At 35.8% G+C, this 21,310-nt stretch overlaps 1 protein-coding gene across 10 annotated transcripts in view; it reads left to right on the top strand.

Annotated features, from left to right (window-relative positions):
• The window catches only part of TBC1D5 (TBC1 domain family member 5), a 553,318-nt gene that overhangs the window by 450,622 nt on the left and 81,386 nt on the right, over positions 1 to 21,310 (top strand). For all 10 annotated transcript variants that reach the window (XM_037736376.1, XM_017522211.2, XM_037736379.1 and 7 more), the window contains one exon: positions 8,620 to 8,705. In XM_037736376.1, coding sequence (XP_037592304.1) covers positions 8,620 to 8,705 — 86 coding nt within the window. The remainder of the gene's footprint in view (positions 1 to 8,619; positions 8,706 to 21,310) is intronic.

Here is a 21,310-nt window from a genome sequence, read left to right as displayed (position 1 = left end):
ACATTTCTAAAAATAAAAATTTGCAATCAGACTTTACCTCTGTTTCCCAAATTGCAATCTTTAGGAATATTTTTTGAGATCACTTTTTCCATTTTTTTCTTTAATGAAGATTGGAAACCACTCTTAGGAACAGACAAATGGATTTCCATATTTCTGTAAGTGTTGAAGTAAGTCTCTCCCACCCCCACTATTACTGACATTGAAGAAGGAAAAAGGTGAAGAGTTCAGTACTACTGAAAAAAGCCAACCAGTTATCTAAAACACGTATTTTGAGGCCTAGTATTAGTAGCAAAGATAATTTGTAGACCTAAACCCCTGCTTTCCATATATATAAATAGCAAACGGGGGATGGGGGCATGTTACTCTGGCATCTTGCTGCATGCTAAATTCAAAAATGTAAATACATTAGTAAAAGAAAAAAATTATTTCTCTTTTGGTGTCTATTTATTGTGTGAAGCTAAAGTGGAGCATAACGCACAGGTGGTTTAAAATGCTTCTCTGCCATCTGAGATCTCGGCTTGCCAGGGTATAGATGGGGATGTCACTTTAGGGAATTGGGCTTATTCAGTATGTAAAATGAGGCTGGCATGGCTTCAGAGGTTTTGTCTGTGTCTTTACCCAATTAACGATGTTTTTGCTTCCTTTTTTTAAAAAACTTTTCCTCTTCTAAATTTTCTTTTTTTGGTTTACTTTATAGATGCATAGATGAGAATTACCTAGGTTTTTCCATCAATTGCTCTAAGATTCTTATTACCTAGTTTTCACAATATATTTTTCCCCTCAAAATACATAGAAATTATTAGTAAAAAAGCCAGAGGTCATTTTAGTCCTGATACTGAAATAATAGTTACAACCAAGTTACAAATATTTATATTCTTTTTTGATGAAATTCTATATAATTTGATGAATGCATTGTATCCACACATTTTGAATTTTGTATATTGTTTAAAACAAAAACTATGTTTTCTTTTCCAAATCTGATGTTTTGTGGATTTATTTATATTAAGTATATTAAATTAACTCATGGTAAGGCTGTTTAAAAAAGGTGATTTAGATCAGGAAGGTACGGCTCAATATACTATCATGCATAAATATGTATAGTAAAATGAACATTGTCCTCAGTCACAAGTAATATAAGAAGAAAATCAACTCTCGGGTGAATGAAGAATGGGAAATAAGATACAAAGTCTAGGTTTGATAATATTTAGATACTATTCAGACAATACCACTTATTGATACAGTACTGTGCATGTATGTTTTAAAGGGAAGAATTTCGTGAGCATGTAGGATTATAATGTCTGCCTTTTTGATTCCCTGTGTTACTGTATCTATATTTAATGAAAAGGGCAGTAAGTGGCAATAAGGGACAGAAATGGTGAGACCTTTGTGAACCCTCTAGCAATCAGTGAATTTCAGACCACAGATTTTTCCATCTTTAATTACAGGCAAAAGAAAAGACAAAATTAGCATTTTAATATAGAAGTATCTTAGGCTTTAGGAGAATTATGATAAATCTAATGTTGCCTAGTGAACCAGAGAGGGAATATTACAATGAACTGTCTCCTTAGGAATATTTGTTTAAATAAAGGCAACAATACTTCATCCTTATCTTTTTTGGATAATTATCACTATTTCAGGCTGTTCTTTGTTCCAGGTTTAAAATACCTTTAGTTAAAAAAATAAAAAAGTAATTGGCAGTGTTTGTTTTCTATAAAACTACAAGAAGAGAAAAATTCTGTTTGCTTGGCACTAACAGGATAATTATTTTAGGGAGAGTTTTTGCTCTGCAGCTCCAGTTCACTCATGCCCTGGCATCTCTGTACTTGGATGCATTTAGGTTATCTCATTTCAGTTACAGCGTATTAAACTAACTCCTCTTCCATGGCTGAGGTTTGCCCACCTGTCTCCCCTAAAACACCTGCAACATATGTTTGCATAACCCTGTAATGCTTTGCCCTTGGGGTCCTGAGAAATTCCCCCAGAGCTTTTTGCTTATAAACAGCTGAGCAATTCGTTTTTCTAATGACGGTTGCTTTTCCCCCAGCATTGAAGCAATAACATATTCACTAAAATAAGGGTCTCATTTTTCATCAAAGAAGAACATTCGACATATTTTTACAGTGCTGTTTCTGCTTCTGAGCTTTATTTTTCCCCTTTTCTAATCTAGCATGCTATAAAAATTAAGGGTTGGTAGCAAGATATTAGGGGAAAGAAAACTAAGCAATTCTTCATTTGTCAAATATTTTCTTTTCTTCATGCCAAACATACATTATACTGTAAATATTTTTTTTCTGTTAAGTACTATAGGAACTTTGTCAGTTTAATATAAAAATTGTGACCAATGAATTATAAAAATGATAATAACTTGGACATATTGCAGGAAATCACTTTGTTATCTGATATGCTAGCAAACAAGTGCTGCATTAATAGTATGATTTTATACCTTTTTTATATGAATAAACCTATATGTTCCTATTCTAAGAAATAAGAGAGCCTTTCTCATCACATGAGATCCAGCATTCATATGTTTTTCTATGTGTTTTTACTTTTAAAAATATTGTGTTTGTCAAAATCTATCCTAAATTCATGTATAATTATTTGAAGTATGAAACATCACTTTTTCCACCTGTTTGTTATCATGAATTTTAGGTCATCAAACTGTCATACCTGCCCTCTGATTCATGTCTTTCAGTGCTCAGTGGTATCAGAAGATAATCATGGCTTCCATTTCATTGAGTTCTTATCAAATGCCCGGTACTGTGCTGGGAACTTAGTTCTCATTCTGTCAATTAATTCTTACGGCAGTTTTACAGATGTGTAAACTAGAGTTAGGAATGTAACTAACTCCTTACAGTTGCTCCACTGGTAATGGATGGAGCAGGAATCTGAGTACAACCCTCCTGATCCCTTGCATCACCTATCAGTCACTCTGTGCCTGACTCTAGAGCAGATGAGTGCCATTACATTTACCCTAGAGCTTTTGTTTGCAACATATAACTTCACCTCTACATTAACTCCTACTGGCACTTTAATAAAATAGGACAGGTGTCACCGGAATTGATGTTCTTTTGCTCTTTTCAGTTCTGCCAATATTTATGAGTGGCCATTTCTTTGAAATATACTGTGCTGTTCAAAGCAAGATGAGACTCTTCCTTCTGTAGTCTCTATTTGATGCTTCAAATGGAGATACCACCTTGGAGTAAGGATCAGGAGTTAGGGGATCAGTCCAGAAAGTACGATTTGTAATTACCTTTGTTGGATAAGTTTGATATCACCAGGCTCAGTACACGAAAATATGTACAATCTTTTTTTTTTAATTGTACTTTAGGTTCTGGGGTACATGTGCAGATATTGCAGGATTGTTGCATAGGTACATACATGGCAAGGTGGTTTGCCGCATCCATCCCCCCGTGACCTATATCTGGCATTTCTCCCCTGTACCATCTTATGTGTATTTCTTGTAGCATCTAGTATTTCATTAGGCTTAGTGAGATTTAGCATTTAATATTTTTATACTATCATAACAAAATGAGTTTGAACTTAAAATATTAAAATGTTGCCATAGGGGTGAGGGTGGCAGAGGAGGTAGGTTTCCCGATCTACAGACTTCCATTACAGAGTACAGAGTGTGGCCAAGGGTAGTTGTTCACCATCCAAAGTCATACTCATTCTTGGACAGAGTGGTTGTTTTACCTGAAAATACCTTAAGGAACAGTCTACTATCATACAATATATACTTTAGAAGTGAAAAAATTTAAATAACTCAGAGTTAGATTGATTTCAGTTTTTGTATCTTATATTGAATGCTGTTATTTAAGCATTATTGTAGGTTGATTTTGTGATCATGCTAAATTAACAAAAGCATTTTGGAAAGTCAGAAGCATAGCATGGGTTTTGTTTAGTTTTGATTTTTTTTCATATAGTTTTTTCTAGAACACTTGCATCTACCACTGTTGATTCTGCTTCTGTAAGTTACTTTGTCCATAAGACTTTAAGATACTCCCCAAAATTAATCTTGTCCATGCCATGGGTAAGATATTCAGCACTCCTCTTATCTTGCTATAATATAAAATGCTGAAGAAAAAGCTTTAAATAGAGCTTCATCAACGTTCACAGAGAAGAGCTGAGTGATACTTGGGAGGTAATGAACTGAAATCTTGTGAAAGACTTATTTCAGGCCCATCCTGGCTGTGGTTGGCCTTGGAAAGGCATGGTACACCCAGGGTGGACTGAATTTGTGATATCTGCACTTTTCTTTTCTTTTGTTTCTTTTTTTTTTTTTTTTTTTTTTGTGTGAGAGGGTTTCATTCTGTCATACAGGCTGGAGTGCAGTAACACAATCTCAGCTCATTGCAACCTCTGCCTCCCAGGCTCAAGCTGTCCTCCCTCAGCCTCTCAAGTAGCCGGGACTACAGGCGTGTGCAACCACACCCAGCCATCTTACTTTTTAAGAGATAGGATCTTGCTGTAGCCCAGGTTGGAATGCAGTGGTGTGATCATAGCTCACTGCTGCCTCAAACTGCACTCAAGTGATCCTCCTGCCTCAGTAGCATACACCACCATGCCCAGCTAATTTTTTTTATTTTTGTTGAGATTGCGGTCTTGCTGTTTTGCCCAGGCTGATCTCAAACTCCTGGCCTCAAGCAATCCTCCTACCTCGGCCTCCCAAAGTTCTGGGATTACAGGCATGAACCATTCACCCAGACTGCATCTTAATGTAAACTTCCCAGGACATGGAACGTGATTGGTATCCTCTGTACACAGAATAATATGAGTTAAGATATGATTACCATTTTGCTATCTTTCTTCCAAACGAAAATTCACTAAAAGACGCATTTAAAAAAATACATTGTTTTGGAAAATGCTCATGATAGTTGAAGTCCTGACTGTGTGAAAATGAGTTTAAAATACAGTCATGCACTGCATAATGACGTTTGGGTCAAGAACAGACCACACATATGATAGTGGTTCCATAAGATTATAATACCATGTTTTTACTGTACCTTTTCTGTTTAAATACACAAATACCATTGTGGTGTACTTTTCTACTGTGTTCAGTACAGTAACATGCTGTACAGGTTTGTAGCCTGGGATCAGTGAGCTATATCATATAGCCTAGGAGTGTAGTAAGCTATACCGTCTAGGATTTTGTAAAATACATTCTGTGATGCTCACACAATGATAAAATCACCTAATGACACATTTCTCAGAACGTACCCCCATCATTAAGCAACACATGACTATAATTGCTAATTGTTCTAATACAGATGAAGACATAATATTAAAGTGTTGAGATAACATGTTCTGCACAGTGAGAAATCACAGTTTTCATGGGGTCTGGGCCTTCTTACATACAGAGTTTTACATGTATAGAATTCTAGTAGCTTTATATTTTAGAGGAGATTCCAGAACTTTAAAGATTAGAAATCATCATATTTTTTTAAAGTTTTATTTGGAAAAAATAAAAAACTCCTTTAAGAAGAGCAAATATTGTCCAAGCAAGGTGTCTCACACTTGTAATACCAACACTTTGGAAGGCTTAGGTGGGTGGACCACTTGATCCCAGGAGTTCGAGACCAGCCTGGGCAACATGACAAAACTGCATCTCTACAAAACAATATAAAAATTAGCTGGGCATGTTGGTGCATGTGTGTAGTCCCAACTACTAGGAGACTGAGGTGGGAGGATCACCTGAGCCTGGGATGTCAGGGCTGCAATGAGGCAAGATAGCACCATGTGCTCCAGCCTGGGCAACAAAATGAGACCCTGTCGCAAAAAAAAAAAAAAAAAAAGAAGAGGAACAAGTATTTATTTTAGAATGTTTCAGTGGCATAAAGGGAAAATTCCACTTATTTAATCTTGTCCCCCTAGGAAACCATTGATAGCATTTTGGTACGAAGTCCGAGTTATCGGTCCATTTACCTTTATATGTACATTTATATATGTATTTTTAACAATGATTTGAACCTGTTACCTAGTTTTAATTTGGTTTTTCTTTGGTGGTTGTTTCTGTGAAATGGTATTCCAAAATTCCTTAACCTTATAAAACCTTGTTGAATAAAGGTAAAATTAACTTAATTGAAAGAGAATTATAGGTAAATTGAAGAACTGTACTTACTGAATCTCAACGTAGAAAAGTATTGGCATCCTTTTTACTGTTCATGTCTAGATGTTGATTTTTTTAGCCATGCAGTGGTGTACAGGCATTTCAGATGTTTTGCTTTATGCTGTCCAGTACAGTCACACTTGAAGTTTGGCTAGTCCAAATTGAAATGTGTCGTAAGTGTAAAATACACACTGGATTTCAAAGACTTTGTACAAAAGAAACAAGGTGAAGTATCCCATGAATAATTGTATATGTTGATTACATGTTAAACTCGTAATATTTTTGATCTACTGAATTAGATAAAATATAACATTTAGTTTAATTTGTTTCCTTTTTCTTTTCTTTTTTAAATTTGGCTTCTAGAAAACTTTAAATTATAGATGACATTTATGTTTATGACCTGTTGGACAGTGCTGGTCTAGATGAATCTATATGTCTATATATTTATATTTTAGAAACATCACTATCTCCCCAACAGAAAAGAATAACTTTCAACTGTAACCTCTGATTTTATTAACATTTCAAATGCTGTTTTTCAACATCATCTTTTGATTCTTTTTTTTGTTTCCAGTACAGTGGTACTTTAAACTACCTCTCCCTTTGATACCAGTAAGCCTCCTAGGAATTTAAATAGACCTCAGTGAAAGCAATACTTGAGCCTCATTTATATGTTCAAGTTAGATCATTATTCCTAATAATGGCTTTAAGTGCTTAGATAGATCAGCACTTCGTGTCTTGAATTGCTTGTCATTTCTTTATGAAGATGTTTCAAGTAATTGCTCCATGTGATCCCTTCTTTCATTATTTTCTGGAAAAAGTAACATAATCCTTTATTAGTTTGTTGGAAGTCAGAGAAAAAATATCTTTTTTATTAGTGAAAACAAAATGTATTTCCAGGTACTGAGAATAAAGAACAAAATTAGTCATGAGCGATAGTCCTGCGAAAGTTAATTTTTAAAATATGTCATGAATGCACTGTCAATCTGCCAGTGGCTTTAACCTCTATTTTATTTTCCCATTATACTTGGGTCCAGGTTGTCATCAGCTACCATGAGAAAACCTATGTAATTCCTAGAGAGAGAAAAGTTGCACTGTTAGACTTAATAGTATGGTAGTCATGGAAGCATCAGTTATCTTCATCAAGGCAATTCAGATTTGATTATTGTAGAACTGTGTTGAATACCAAACCAGTGGAGTAGTAGCTGGAGCTAAATCAAGGGATTGTCATTTTTGTGAGATGATTAGGGCTGGCTTGGAAGAGATATGAAAGGGTTGAGCTGTGTAAATATTCTCTTTCAGCAGAAAAAGAAAAGGTCCATCATGGCCATTAAATGCGGCTTGTTAGCTTGATGAATTTCAAACTATTTAACCTTAGCAATTATATCCCCCCCTAACTCCCCCGTGCCTGCATGCAAGTGTATCAATGCCTTGGAATTATGTCTCCAAGGATTGATATCTAAGCATATTGGTAATTTTCTATTAAGATAATATGCAGCTTTTCCATGCCCAGTTATGTATCTCAAAGGAAGTGCATGCCTTGGTTCAAAAACCTAATTTCTAACTTTAATTATATGCCCAGGTAGACATTAGAACACATTTATTTATAATGTTTTAAAAACTTTTTATGGCAAATATATGTAATTTAATGTTTTAGAGATTATGGCATTTATTTAAATTATGGTGTAAACATGATTAGTTTTTATAAAGCAGAAGTATGTTTGTCTAATTTTTACTTGCCTGTGAGGGACTTGATACATTTAAATAATAGATGTGTTTAAATAATAGCAACACATTTAAACAGACACACTGGACCTAATGATTCAAGGACATTTCTGCGATGTTTATAAATAATGTTGCATCCTAGAAAGGGCAGTGTTTTTGCTGCTTTTATGAAAATGTGCATCGGTCAATTTGCTTTTGTATTGTATTGGTTATCCTGGTAATATATCTACTACCTGGCATATTTTGGGCACTTATTAAACTCATAAATAAGGATAGATGACATAGAAATTGCTAACTTTAAAAGAATTGCTGAATTCTGAAATAACTCATTTGGAAGAAGAAAGTCTCAGTGTGCCATCTAGTGGACATATTTAGCATTCCGCTCATAAAAAACTAATGATTTACTCTTCCTCCAAAAGGCATTTGTCTTGACACCTTGTGTCTCTGGGTCCCTTAGCATAGTTTCTGCTTGTGTTACATCTCATATAGTTTTTAGCTTTTGTTATCATTTTGTTCATATTTTAGGAAAGTTATATTTGAAAGTTTTATTTTGAAGTCATCAGAAATCTAATGATAAATCTGTGTTAACTATGAGAGAGGAAAAAGTAATTTTTGTGTTAAATCAGAACTAAGGAATAATTTAATAAAAGCAAAACCCAAGCACGCTAATTATTAAACTTTATTATTATACATATTCTTTTCTGAAGGAATATTAAAATGATCATTTCTGTCCTCTTATATGTTAATGGATAGTTTAACTAGCTTTTTTTAAATGTATTCTTTTTTTTTAGAGAAATCCAAGACCAGTGACTTATCAGTTCCATCCAAATTTAGATTACTACAAAGCACGAGGAGCCGACCTCATGAATAAAAGCCGGTAAGTCCCCTTTCTCTGATGATAGTTATCAATCACAAAGGTAGTCTCAGAGATCATCAAGAAATTTCACACATTGCTGAAAACAGTTTTCCAGATTTTAGCATATCAATGGCTAATGTACATGAGGAATCTTTGTTAAATAAACATTTATTTAACAAGTTATTTTAAAGGCATAAGAAAATGCTACATATTGGTGTCAATGGTTAGATGAAAAATAAATATAAGAGTACTTATTTACTTGTTACAGTTTGAAGTTAGGCAACTTCATTTTTCTAACACGAATAAACTTGAATAAACTGTGCCTACTTGTATAATCTCCTTCTAGATTTTTGCTGTTGATTGAAAAGAGGCAGTTTTATAATATATTTTTAAATTATTTCAGTAACAAAATTAAAAATGTGTTTCCCAGCTGTCTTTAGAACTACACAATAAGCTTATAAATGCATCTTGTGTGTACATTTGTGATTGCATACATAGAAATTTTAAGGGTCACTGTAGGAATAAAAAACATTAAAATCCTACTTTTTAAAGAAATTAACATTGGCATAAAGGGTTGATGAACAGTTTTGTTCTTTTATAATACCATATTGAGATGTCTCAAGAGTTAACTTGTCATACCAGAATCATTTCAAATTAGAATGTAATTTCAAAGTTTACTCTGGAAGACTAAAATGTTAGTAATGATAAATGCTGCCAAGTTGTCCGAATTTTCTTCCTCAAGCATTTTGCCTATGCGTTAGCTTTTCTTCAGTAGAATTCCAACAGCCTAAATATACATTTATGGAATACATATACACAATGTGTTCTGCTGTTACTGGAGAGTTAAAAATAAGTTATAAATCCTGCTGCATAGGAACTCATAGTCTAAGGGATGAGAAGAAGTTTACAACAAAATGGCTAAATTTAAACTTGAAATTTGAACCTTGTCTTAGTGTAATGTTGTTATAAAGTTACCCAACTCTGATTGAAATCTGTTTGCCACATACATTGATGTACCCTACAATTATGAGACCAGTTCTGTAGCCCATGAGACTTGTCTGAAGCTCTTTTCTATTTGTTCATTTTATCTGAGTCTTGTTACACAAATAAAAATCTCTTCCCTATAGTCACATGATCATTCAACACATTTTTATTGACTGCCAGATTGATTATTTTAAACACAGGAAATGCCCAGTAAACAACCCAGACCAAAACCCCTGCCTTCAGTAATCTTACACTCTAGTCATTTTTTCTCATTATGTCAAATATTTAGTTTTGTTATGTTTAAAAGAACAAGGTATATTTGTTTCCTTCTTTATACAAGACCTTTCCAGCTGGAATTCTTTGTCTTCCCCTCCCTCCCAACATCCACAAGATTATTTTTTACACAACAGTCAAGTAAATCTCAGTTTATAACAATTGTAGCATCCCTCCACATAAACACCTCCAAAGGCTTCCTATTGCCACTGGCAATCCAGTCTTCTTCCTGAAGCCCTTTCCTATCTCTTTGACCTTATTTCCTTCTACTCTCTTCTCTTCACTCTCATGCTACAGCCACATCAGCCTTCTCTGTTTCTTGCTCTTGCTTAGGGCCTTTGCTCCTCTTTCCTGCTAAAGCACTTCTCCCACCCTCATCTTCCTGATTTAAATCATCCTCTTCATGATTTAAAGCTCAGCCTAAATGCCATCTCAGAGAGGCCATTCTTAACCTCCTGCCTGTCTTCACCTCCCCTATTCACTCTATCTCATCATCATGAGCTGAAGTTATATAATTCATTTGTGTATTTATAACCTGTCTCCCCTCTTCTCCACTCAAATCTAAGCCCCTGAGGGCAAGCATTTTGTCTTATTCACCACTTCATGGCACCTAGGACAATGTCTGGTATAGAGAAGGCACTCAACACATATTTGTTATATGAATATTTTGAAATAGTTTCAACACCTTTTTCTCCACCACAGGAAATGTATTGCACCCATTCTTTTCTCTCCTTCGTGACTTTCTTCTCTTTAGCCTTGTCTCCCTACATTTTTCTTCTGTAAAATGTTGGTTTTGTTTTACATATTTCCTTTTAAACACATTAAGATTCTTGTGCAAAGTATCTCTTGATAATTGGAAGGAAGACTTTTCGTCATCCTTTTGCAATCACAAAGCTTAAAATTGAAGCTGAACTAAATAAAATGTAATATGTGAGGCAGAAGATGTTACAACTCAATGAGCAAGGAGATAGTTAATAGATGGTGCTGGGAAAATTGGCAAATATTTAAAAGTTACCAACCACACACAAAAATAAATTCCAAAGTGCACTGAAACAAGCAAACATAAAAATAAAAATGCAAGTGCTTATCTGACCAGTAGTCACTTGAAGACTTTTAAATCTTATTTTTAAATTTTTAATTAACAAATAATTGTGTGAAGACTCTTTAACCTTAAAAGTAACGGAGAAAATCACAAAAGAACAACTAATGGATTTTACTACACAACATATATTTTAAAGTAAATATGTCAGAAATAAACTGAATCAAAAGACAAATCAAAAATTAGGAAAATACTTGTAGTGAATGTAACTGACAAAGTATAATGTCTTTAATCTATGAAGAACTTAGGCAGTTCAATGAGAAACATAAGATCCTATCTCAGTGGCCATTCCATCTCTTGCCATGTTCTGCTGAATCCTTCTCTTCTTCCTCCAAATATTGGAACAGCCCAAATCCATGCTTCTTTTCTTCTCTATACTCATTCTTTTGAGGATTTCAATTCAGTTCATGGCCATACAGACCATCATCTGTGGCTGAAGGGTCCTTAATTTGTGTCTTCAGTTTTACCCATCCCTTGCTACTTACTAATATTTCCTCTTGGGTGTCCCATATGTATCTTAAATTTAGTATTTTCCAAACAGAACTGTTGATTCTACCTCCACACTCACATGCCTTTTATTCCCACAGTATTTCCCACAATAAATACCAAACTTGCTTCTCTTTGACTCCAACCTTTTTCCTTTCTTGGCCTCAATCTGGAATTAGTGTAACAGCTTCTTCTAGTAAATCATCAAACCGAATTGGTAGTCTTGGGAACCCCCCACCATAAAGACAAAGGGTAGGCAAAGATTTCTTATACAGAAAACAAAAAGCACTAGAAAAGATAGATAAATTGAACTTAAAATTAAGGGGTTTTTTTGTTCATCAAAATATGCCATTAAGAAAAAGAACAGGCAGGTCACATACTTGAGAGTAATATTTTTAATACATATATCCCAAATATGTAAAGAATTTGTATATGTCAGGAAAAATACAACATAGGCAAAATACTTGAACTTCATGAAAGAAGATATAAAAATCATCAATATGCTATGAAAAGATGTTTAACATTAGTCATCAGGAAAATGCAAATTAAACCACAATGAGATAACATTTCACACCAACTGTAATGGATTAAAAAAAATAAAAAATTGACAGTAGCAAAATGTCGGCAAGGATGTAGAGCAGTTAGAACCCTCATATATTCCTGATGTGAGTAGAAAAAGATATAATTACTTTGTAAAATACTTTGGTAATTTCTTGTGAAGTTAAATATATATCTATCCTATAATATAGCAGTTGAATTTCTAAGTGTTTATCCTGGATAAACACTTAGAAATTATTTCCCTCTTAGGCCAAGAGGGAAACAAAAATACATATCCAAAAGCAACAACAAACAACATCAAAACAGAATGTTCACAGCAACCTCATTCATGATACCCCAAATCTCCGTCAATAAGAGACCAGATAAACAAATTGTGGTACATTCAAATAAAGGAATACTACTGAGCTATAAAGGAATGAACTAGAGTTGTCCCTGGGGAAATTGGTTCCAGAACCACTTGCATATACCCAAATCCATGCATACTCAAGTCCCATAGTCAGCTCTCTCATATAGGAACCTGCATATACGAAAAGTCAGCCTTCTGTATACATGAATTTCACATTCCTCTCTCTGGGTTTGGTTGAAAGAAATCCACATGGAAGTGCACCCACGCAGTTCAAACCTGTGTTGTTCAAGGGTTAAGTATATTGATATATGCAATAACATATATGTATCTCATAAACATGCTGAACAAAAAAATCCTAGTCAGAAAAAAGTGCATATTGTATAGTTCCACATATATGAAGCTCAGGAACAGGCAACTAGTTTGTGGTGATATAAATCAGAAAGTAGCTACCTCAGGATGAGGGTTTGGAATTGACTATAAAGGGACATGAGGGAACTTGGGAGTAATAGAAATGTTCATTCCAGGTATATTATTTGGGATAGTGGTTATACAGTATACACAAGTGTCAAAATTCATCAGACTGAACATTTAAGGTCTGTATATTATATGTAAATTATACCTAAGTTTTGTTTTTAAAAAAAGAAAAATATGTATTTACTCTGACTAGATAGGTGATAGTGTTACTATTTTACCTAAATTGGTTAAGAACTAACAGCTCTCTTTAATATAAAAGAAAGCCCCTTAGATATAGATTATTTTATAGCACAAATGCTTAGTGATTTGAACACAAAAAAATCATAAAATTGCATTTATATAGCCATCAGTGTCCTTTGAAATTCTGATCAACAAATTACTAGTACTGATAACCATGAACTCCTTGGCTTCATGGCGTGGAGAACATTATTAGCATATTATTTCTTTACTATAATTTAGCAATAAAACATCTGAAAAAAATACAGTCATTATGTAAGTAAATAGAATAAAGCATTTAAAAAATCTTACTGACCATATAAAATGGAGTTGTCTAGGAGAATCTTGTAATGTGTTTTAGGTTTCAAAGCAGCACGTATTCAATCATTAAACTAAATATTTATTGAATACTATACATAGTGCCAGACACTGTGCTAGGCCCTGGGAATATGGTAATTCTAAGACCCACACCCTGACATCAAGGATGGTTAGACTTCTGTGAGATACCACCCTTAGGCATATGGGTTACTCCACAATTGAAGCTAACAAGTATTCATACATTTCACAAATACTTTAATTTCTTCTCTGTGCCAGGTATTGAGAAAACAGCACGAAAAAGATGTGGTGCCTGTTCTCACAGAACTCAGATTGTAGTGTGAGATTATAGTCATTGGAAGAATCTTTGTGCACCCTGGGCAACTGTACTTTTCCGGGACATTGTGCTTAGGCCGGGCCCTGAGAGGAGCACTCCTAAGCTGAGGCAGATCCTGATCCCTGGTAGAGATGGGGAATTATTAGCCACTAGGCTCTCTTGGGGTAAGAATAGTTGCCCTTACTCCATAGACACGTGGAATCCTGCTGAGGAATGTGGATACATCTTAAATGCCCAGGAAACCCTCCTTATTAGAATCTTCTTTCCCTATATCCTGGCTTCCTCTTATATGTCAGGCAGGGTTCCTGACTAGCAGCCTTCTACAGAGGACCCTCCCAGATTATAATTCTGAAATCTTTCATCATTAATATCAATTAGTTAAGCTCTGTCGGGGACAGAGGAAAGCTGGAATAGTTCGCACAGAAAATGTTATTTCTGATCTACCGGAGTGAGAGATCAAAGAACTAAGCTTGGTTTCTTCCACCTCTGTTAAGGCCTAATTTAATCAAATGAAATACCTAATTTTGGTTGTATGAAATTGCTTAAGCAAGTTAAAAGACCTATAGCTGTGGAAAGGCATCACTTGATAACGTGACATACTCTTGAGGCAGTACTGACAGCTCAGCTCCCATTTATTTCATCACCTCTTCATAGGAGAGAATTACACATTTTGAAAAATTGTGTTGTGTCATTTTCAAAACAGAAAATCTATGAATGTTCTGGAATAAAGAAGACACAAGATTCTACTCTTAATATAGGAGATTGCAGACTTTAAAAAAATATGAAATTCTGTTCTGTGACTATTCAATTGAGCATTTCAGTAGTCACAGATTCTTAAATAACTTAGATGGGTCTTTGTGAAGGCTGGTCACAATTTAAATGTACTTTTTTAATAGCAGCAATTTCTGGTTATTTAAGGACAAAATTGGAATAAGACTTTAGTGTTAAATTGTCGTTTCAAGCTTTTTGAATGAATAGGAAAATGTCAATTCCCATTTTTAAAAAGAAATGTGCAACTAAGTTAAATCAGAGCACAGTGAATATTATCCGTACATGTAATGGAAAATCTATCACTAAAATACCTAGGCAGTTGCTTTTAAAGACTTAATTATAGCAATCCATGGTGAAGCAGAGAAGAGAAATCAGGCTTCTTGATTTTTAGAGATATTCTTATCCATGAAATCACATGTCATCTTTGCATCCTCTTTCCTTATTTGGATATGCAACACAAATAAAAGCCCATTGCCATAAATGTAGCAGGTATTAGCCCCCTGCTTTCCAGGTGTGTGCCTGTCTTATCTAACCTTTACTTCCTATTTGCTTCTGGGGGGGTTTCCCATAAGTTTATATTTTCCCTCTAAATTATCATTACTTCCCCTTTTTCTTGACAGCCTCAATGCACCAATTCTTTAGTAGCCTCCAAACAGCCAAGAAAATAGTAGCAAAGCCAATTATGGCTAAAGAGCCAAGCCTGGTGAAAGCATCTTAGGCCTTAAATAGCTAAACAGGAATTTTATCAATGGTTGCACAGCTACAGTGGTTTTTTTAACCACAGATAAAAGAGTGGATCATGATGAACAAATTTCCAGGGAATAATATGGGTTATAAGGGCTATGTGTAGATGTGGAAGAAATCTTTGGTAAGATTATCAAGCTTGTTTCCATTCATACTTCCTCACTGATGACTAAGGGAATCCAAGCACTTTTGCCAGTGCTTGCTCATTAAGAATTAATTTCCTAATAGGAAAGTTAAAAAATTTTACTTTTTGTTGCTTCAATTTTCATTTCTTTGACTAATTGTGGATTTGAACTGCCTTGTAAATGTTTGTTTCCTGTTTGCAATTCTTTCATTTACTGCCAACAAGACAAACATTGAGTTCACATTTTAATGCAAGAAACAATCAGAATACCCAACAATAATGTCTTAAAGCTAAAAATAACAGCAGGAAGTGAGAATTGCTATGAAAAACACAAAACCAATAACAAAGCAAAGAGACAGAGTAAAAGAGTTCATTATTTTAGATAGAGTAGTCAAAGTGAGTTTCTCCGAAAAGATGCTATTTGAACAGAGACTGAAGTGAGTGTACCACATGGTTCTTGGGGAAGAACATTCCCTGGTATAGGGAAATGCAAGTGCAAGGCTTCTGAAGTGGAAAAATGATTCTGTGCTTGAGGAATAGTAATCAGGCCAGTATGGCTGGAGCCCAGTGAACAACAGGCAAGGGTGGTAGCAAATAAGATTGACAGTAAATGAGGTTGGAGGAATAGCAGGAGGCTAGATCATGTAGGGCTTGCCTTACAGGCCATTGAAAAGGATTAGAATTTTATCCTAAGATTTTGGGGAATTCATTGAAGGTCTCTGAGTGGTGGAATGATATGAGCTGACTTAAATCATTCTGGCTGCTGAATGGAAAGTAGTCTCTAAGGAGGAGAGGAAACAGAGACTAGTTAGGAGATGAGCAGCTGGACTAGCCATGATATGCTAACATGGTATTAGCAGTGCAGAGAGAGAAAGGTGATTTGTTTCTGTCTGTATTTTGACCAGGATTTCCTGATGGACTTGATGTGTAATGTAAGAGAAAAATAGGAGTCAAGGGCAATTCTAACCTACTATTACTATAAGCACTGGGTAACTGGGTATTATCACAAGCACACCTCGTTTTATTGCATTTTTTACATATTGAAGATTTGTAGCAACCCTGCATTGGCAAGTCTGTAGGCACTGTTTTTTCAGTAGCATGTACTCACTTTGTCTCTGTCATATTTTGGTAATTCTAGCACTATTTCATACGTATTCATTATTATACTGGTTATGATGATCTGTGATTAGTGACCTTTGACGTTAATTTTCTCATCATTTTGGAGCACCATGAACGGCACCCATGTAAGGCAGCAAATTTAATCAATAAATATTGTGTGTGTTCTGACTGCTCCACCAACTGGCTCTTTCCTCATCTTTTTCCCCTTCCTTGTGTCTCCCTACTGCTTGAGACACAGTAATATTAAAATTAGGCTGTATTATGCCATTTTTTTGTGTTACTATAAAGAAATAGCTAAGGCTGGGTAATTTATAAAGAAAAGATGTTTAATTTGCTCCCAGCTTTTCAGGCTGTACAAGCCTGGTGCCAGCATCTGCTGGGCTCCTAGGGAGGACTCAGGGAGCTTTTACTCATGGTGGAAGGGGAAGCAGGCAGGCATGTCACATGGTGAGAGCCGGAGCAAGAGAAGAAGGGGCAGGTCCTACACATTTTTAAATAACCAGATCCCATGTGAACTCAAAGCAAGAGCTCACTTACCACCAAGGGGAAGGCACCAAGCCACTCATGATGGATATACTCCTGTGATCCAGACACCTCTCACTAGGCTCCATCATCAACACTGGAGACCACATTTCAACATGACATTTGGAGGGAAAACATATTCAAACCATATAATAGGCCAATTAATTACCGTATACTAGCTTCTAAGTGTTCAAGTGAAGGAAGAGTTACACATCTCTCACTTCATATCAAAAACTGGAAATGCTGAAGCTGAGTTCTAGAAAGGCATGTCAGAAGCTGAAATGGGTCAAAAGCTAGGTCTCTTGCACCAAACAACCAAATCGTGAAAGCAAAGGAAAAGTTGTTGAAGGAAATTAAAAGTACTACTCCAGGGAACACATGAATGATAAGAAAGTAAACAGCCATGGCACACATATACCTGTGTAACAAACCTGCACGTTCTGGACATGTACCTCAGAACTTAAAGTAAAATTTTTAAAAAAAGAAAGTAAACAGCCTTATTGATGATATGAAGAAAGTTTGAGTGGTCAGAATACACAATCAGACCAGCGACAACATTCCTTTACGCCAAAGCCTAATGTAGAGCAAAGCCCTAACTCTTCAATTCTATAAAGGCAGAGAGGGAAGCTGCAGAAGAAAAGTTGGAAGCTAGCAGAGATTAAGAAGATTTAGGGAAAGAAGTTGTATCTGTAACATTAAAGTACAAAGTGAAGAAGCAAGTACTGATACAAAGGCTGTAGCAAGTTATCCATCCAGAAGATGTAGCTATGATAATTGATAAAGGGGGCTGGGAACACTGAACAACAGATTTTCAATGTAGATGAAGCAGCCTTCTATTAGAAGATGCTGCAAAGGACTGCTAGAGAGGAGGAGTCAGTGCCTGGCCTCAACATTTCAAAAGGCAGGCTGTCTCTCTGTGTCACTGTAGAGACCTACAGCTCAGAAAAAAAATTCCTAACCTAAAATGCAATTAAAAAAAAAAAAGAAAAAAAATATTCCTTTCAAAATACTACTTCTCACTAACCTGGTCACCCAGGAGCTCGCACCCAAGCATTAATGAAGGGGATTAATGTTGTTTTCATGCCTGCTAATACAATATCTGTTCTGCAGCTCACAGATCAAGGAATAATTTTGTCTCACAAGCCTTATTATTTAAGAAATACATTTCATAAGGCCAGTGCTGCCATAGATACTGATTCCTCTGATGGTTCTGGAAAGTAAATTGAAAATCTGGAAAGGATTTACCATTCTAGATGCCATTAAGATTGTTCATTATTCATAGGAGGATGTCAAAATATCAACATTAACAAGAGTTTAAAAGAAGTTGATTTAGAAGAAATTGATTTCAACCCTCATCGATGACTTGGAGGGATTCAAGACATTAGGCTGTGTACAGTGGATCACTCCTGTAGTCTCAACACTTTGGGAGGCTAAGGCGGGTGGATCACCTGAGGTCAGGAGTTCAAGACCACCCTGGCCAACACGGTGAAACCTTGTCTCTACTAAAAATGCAAAAATTACCTGGGTGTGGTGACGGGCACCTGTAGTCCCAGCTGCTCGCAAGGCTGAGGCAGGAGAATCGCTTGAACCTGGGAGGCAGAGGTTGCAGTGAGCCAAGATTGCGCCACTGCACTGCAGCATGGGTGACAGAGCAAGACTCCATCAAAAAAGAAAAATAAAGACATCAGTGGAGGAAGTAACTGCAGATAGGGTAGAAATAGCAAGAGAACTAGAATTAGAAGTGGAGCCTGAAGTTGTGGCCAAATTGCTGCAATCTCATAATAAAACTGTAATGGATGAGGAGAGTTACTTCTTGTGGATAAACAAAGTCGTTTCTTAAGATGGAATCTACTCCTGCTAAGTATGCTGTGAACATTGCTGAAATGCCAGCAAAGCATTTAAAATATTACATAAGCTTGGTTGATAAACCAGCAGTAGGATTTGAAAAGATTGACTCCAATTTTGAAAGAAGTTCTACTGTGGGTAAAATCCTGTCAAATAGCATCATATACTATTGAGAAACCTTTCTTTAAAGGAAGAGTTGATCAGTGTGGCAGACTTCATTGTTGTCTTAAGAAATTGCCAGAGCCACCCCAGCACTGAGGAACTACCGCCCTGATTAGTCACAAGCCATCAACATTGAGACAAGACCCTCTAGCAGCAAAAAGCTTAAGACTCACTAAAGGCTCAGATGATCATTAGCATCTTTTGGCACTATTTTTTTAATTAGGATTTTTCCTTTTTTGACATAGTCCCATTGCACACTGAATAGACTACAGTATAACTTTTATATTCACTGGGAAACCAAAAAATTTGTGTAATTCACTATTGCAATACTTGCTTTATTACAGTGGTCTAGAACAGAACTCACAATACCTCTGAGGTTTGCCTGTACAAGCTTTGAGTTGTCCTCTCCCAGTGGAGTGCTTAATTCTCTCAGCAAGATGTATGACAACACATGCAGAATGTTGCTAAATAGGGATGCTCATCTAAGATTTGGTGTCCCCCAGGGTTTTTTATTGGGGGGTCAGTCATGTAGGCATAGAATGCCCATGTGACTCACCTTACCTACTCAGTCTCCAGTTCCTGTCCCTAGAGGTCAGACTGATAACAGTGTGGCCCAGGACCCAAGTGAACAAAAGCAGATGTTTACCATAAGTCCCATTGTTAGCATAAACAATTTGGTATGACTCAAGGCCCAGATATACAAAAACACTCTTATCAGGGAGAATATTCCAAAGGCTTAGAGGTTATCTCCCAGGAGTCAGTCAAGGGCAAGTCCTTTGAAAGGTACAGGCTTTGGGCAGCAACAGGTATGCTGAGTTAACCCTTTACAGCCAAAGATAGTCTCTTGTTTTTGTCTAAAAGTTGTGTGGTGTTACCATTTGTATTTAAATTTATGATCCACCTCAAATTAATTTTTTGTGTGTAGAATGAGGTAAAGGTTGAAGTTCACCTTTTTCCATATAGATATCCAGCTGTTTGGCATCATTTGTTAAAAAGTTTTTCCTTTCTCCACTGAATTTAATTGGATTCTTGGTTGAAAATCAACTGGCCATCTATATATGATCTATTTCTGGATTCTATTCTTTCTCTAGTAACAGTGGCTTAATTATATAACTTTATAGCAAGTCTTGATTTTAGGTAGGCTGAGTTCGCCAACTTTGTTTTGTTATTTTTGCTATTCTAGGTCCTTTGCATTTTCATATAAATTTTACAATCAGTTTTCCAATTTTTATTAAAGTTGTTGGGGTTTTGATTGGAGTTGCATTTAATATGCATATCAATTTAGAAAGAACTAATACTTAAATGTCATTGAATGACCTAATCCATGAACATGGGCTATCTCATCCTTTCGTCAGGTAATCTTTAACTTCTCAGCAGTGTTTTATAGTTTTTTAATTAAGAAAAAATACATCCCTCTGTTTTTCTCCATCTAATCTGTTCCTTCCTATGCCTGCATTTTAAAATGTGACTGTTTCATTTTGCAGACGTAAATGTTTCTTCATATATATATATATATATATATATATATATTTTTTTTTTTTTTTTTTTTTTTTTTTTTTTTTTTTTTTTTTTTTTTTTTTTGCGACAGAGTTTCACTCATGTTACCCAGGCTGGAGTGCAATGGCAAACCTTGGCTCACCGCAACCTCTGCCTCCTGGGTTCAGGCAATTCTCCTGCCTCAGCCTCCTGAGTAGCTGGGANTTCAGGCAATTCTCCTGCCTCAGCCTCCTGAGTAGCTGGGACTACAGGCAAGCGCCACCATGCCCAGCTAATTTTTTTTTTTTGTATTTTTAGTAGAGACAGGGTTTCACCAAGTTGACCAGGATGGTCTCGATCTCTTGACCTCATGATCCACCCGCCTCGGCCTCCCAAAGTGCTGGGATTACAGGCTTGAGCCACCGTGCCCGGCCTATGTTTCTTTATATTTTATTGGCCTCTGTACCCCTGTCTTCAAACCATAACAGTTAATTCTTGATATATGTTTACTGCAGCTGGTTTTTTTAAAATTATGAAAACATATAGTGATTCTCAAAGTGGGAAAAGAGAGGTGAAGAGGGCAAAAACTTCCCAGTGTGTGAACGTTTCAGGATTATATTCTCTTCCCTTCTTGTGTGTTTGCCTAGGCCAGAAAATCTCTAACCCTCTAGAGATGCTGCTAGTGTAAACCATGATTATTTATGGGAATGAATGGGAATGATTACCCTCAGATACAGGTGAGAAAATAAATTAATTCAAAACTACCACTCTCAAA

Source organism: Cebus imitator, unplaced genomic scaffold (genome assembly GCF_001604975.1).
Source record: "Cebus imitator isolate Cc_AM_T3 unplaced genomic scaffold, Cebus_imitator-1.0 Scaffold24, whole genome shotgun sequence".
Taxonomy (NCBI): Eukaryota; Metazoa; Chordata; class Mammalia; order Primates; family Cebidae; genus Cebus; species Cebus imitator.
Note: the sequence above shows the minus strand (reverse complement) of the source record. Positions and strands in the feature narration are given on the sequence as shown.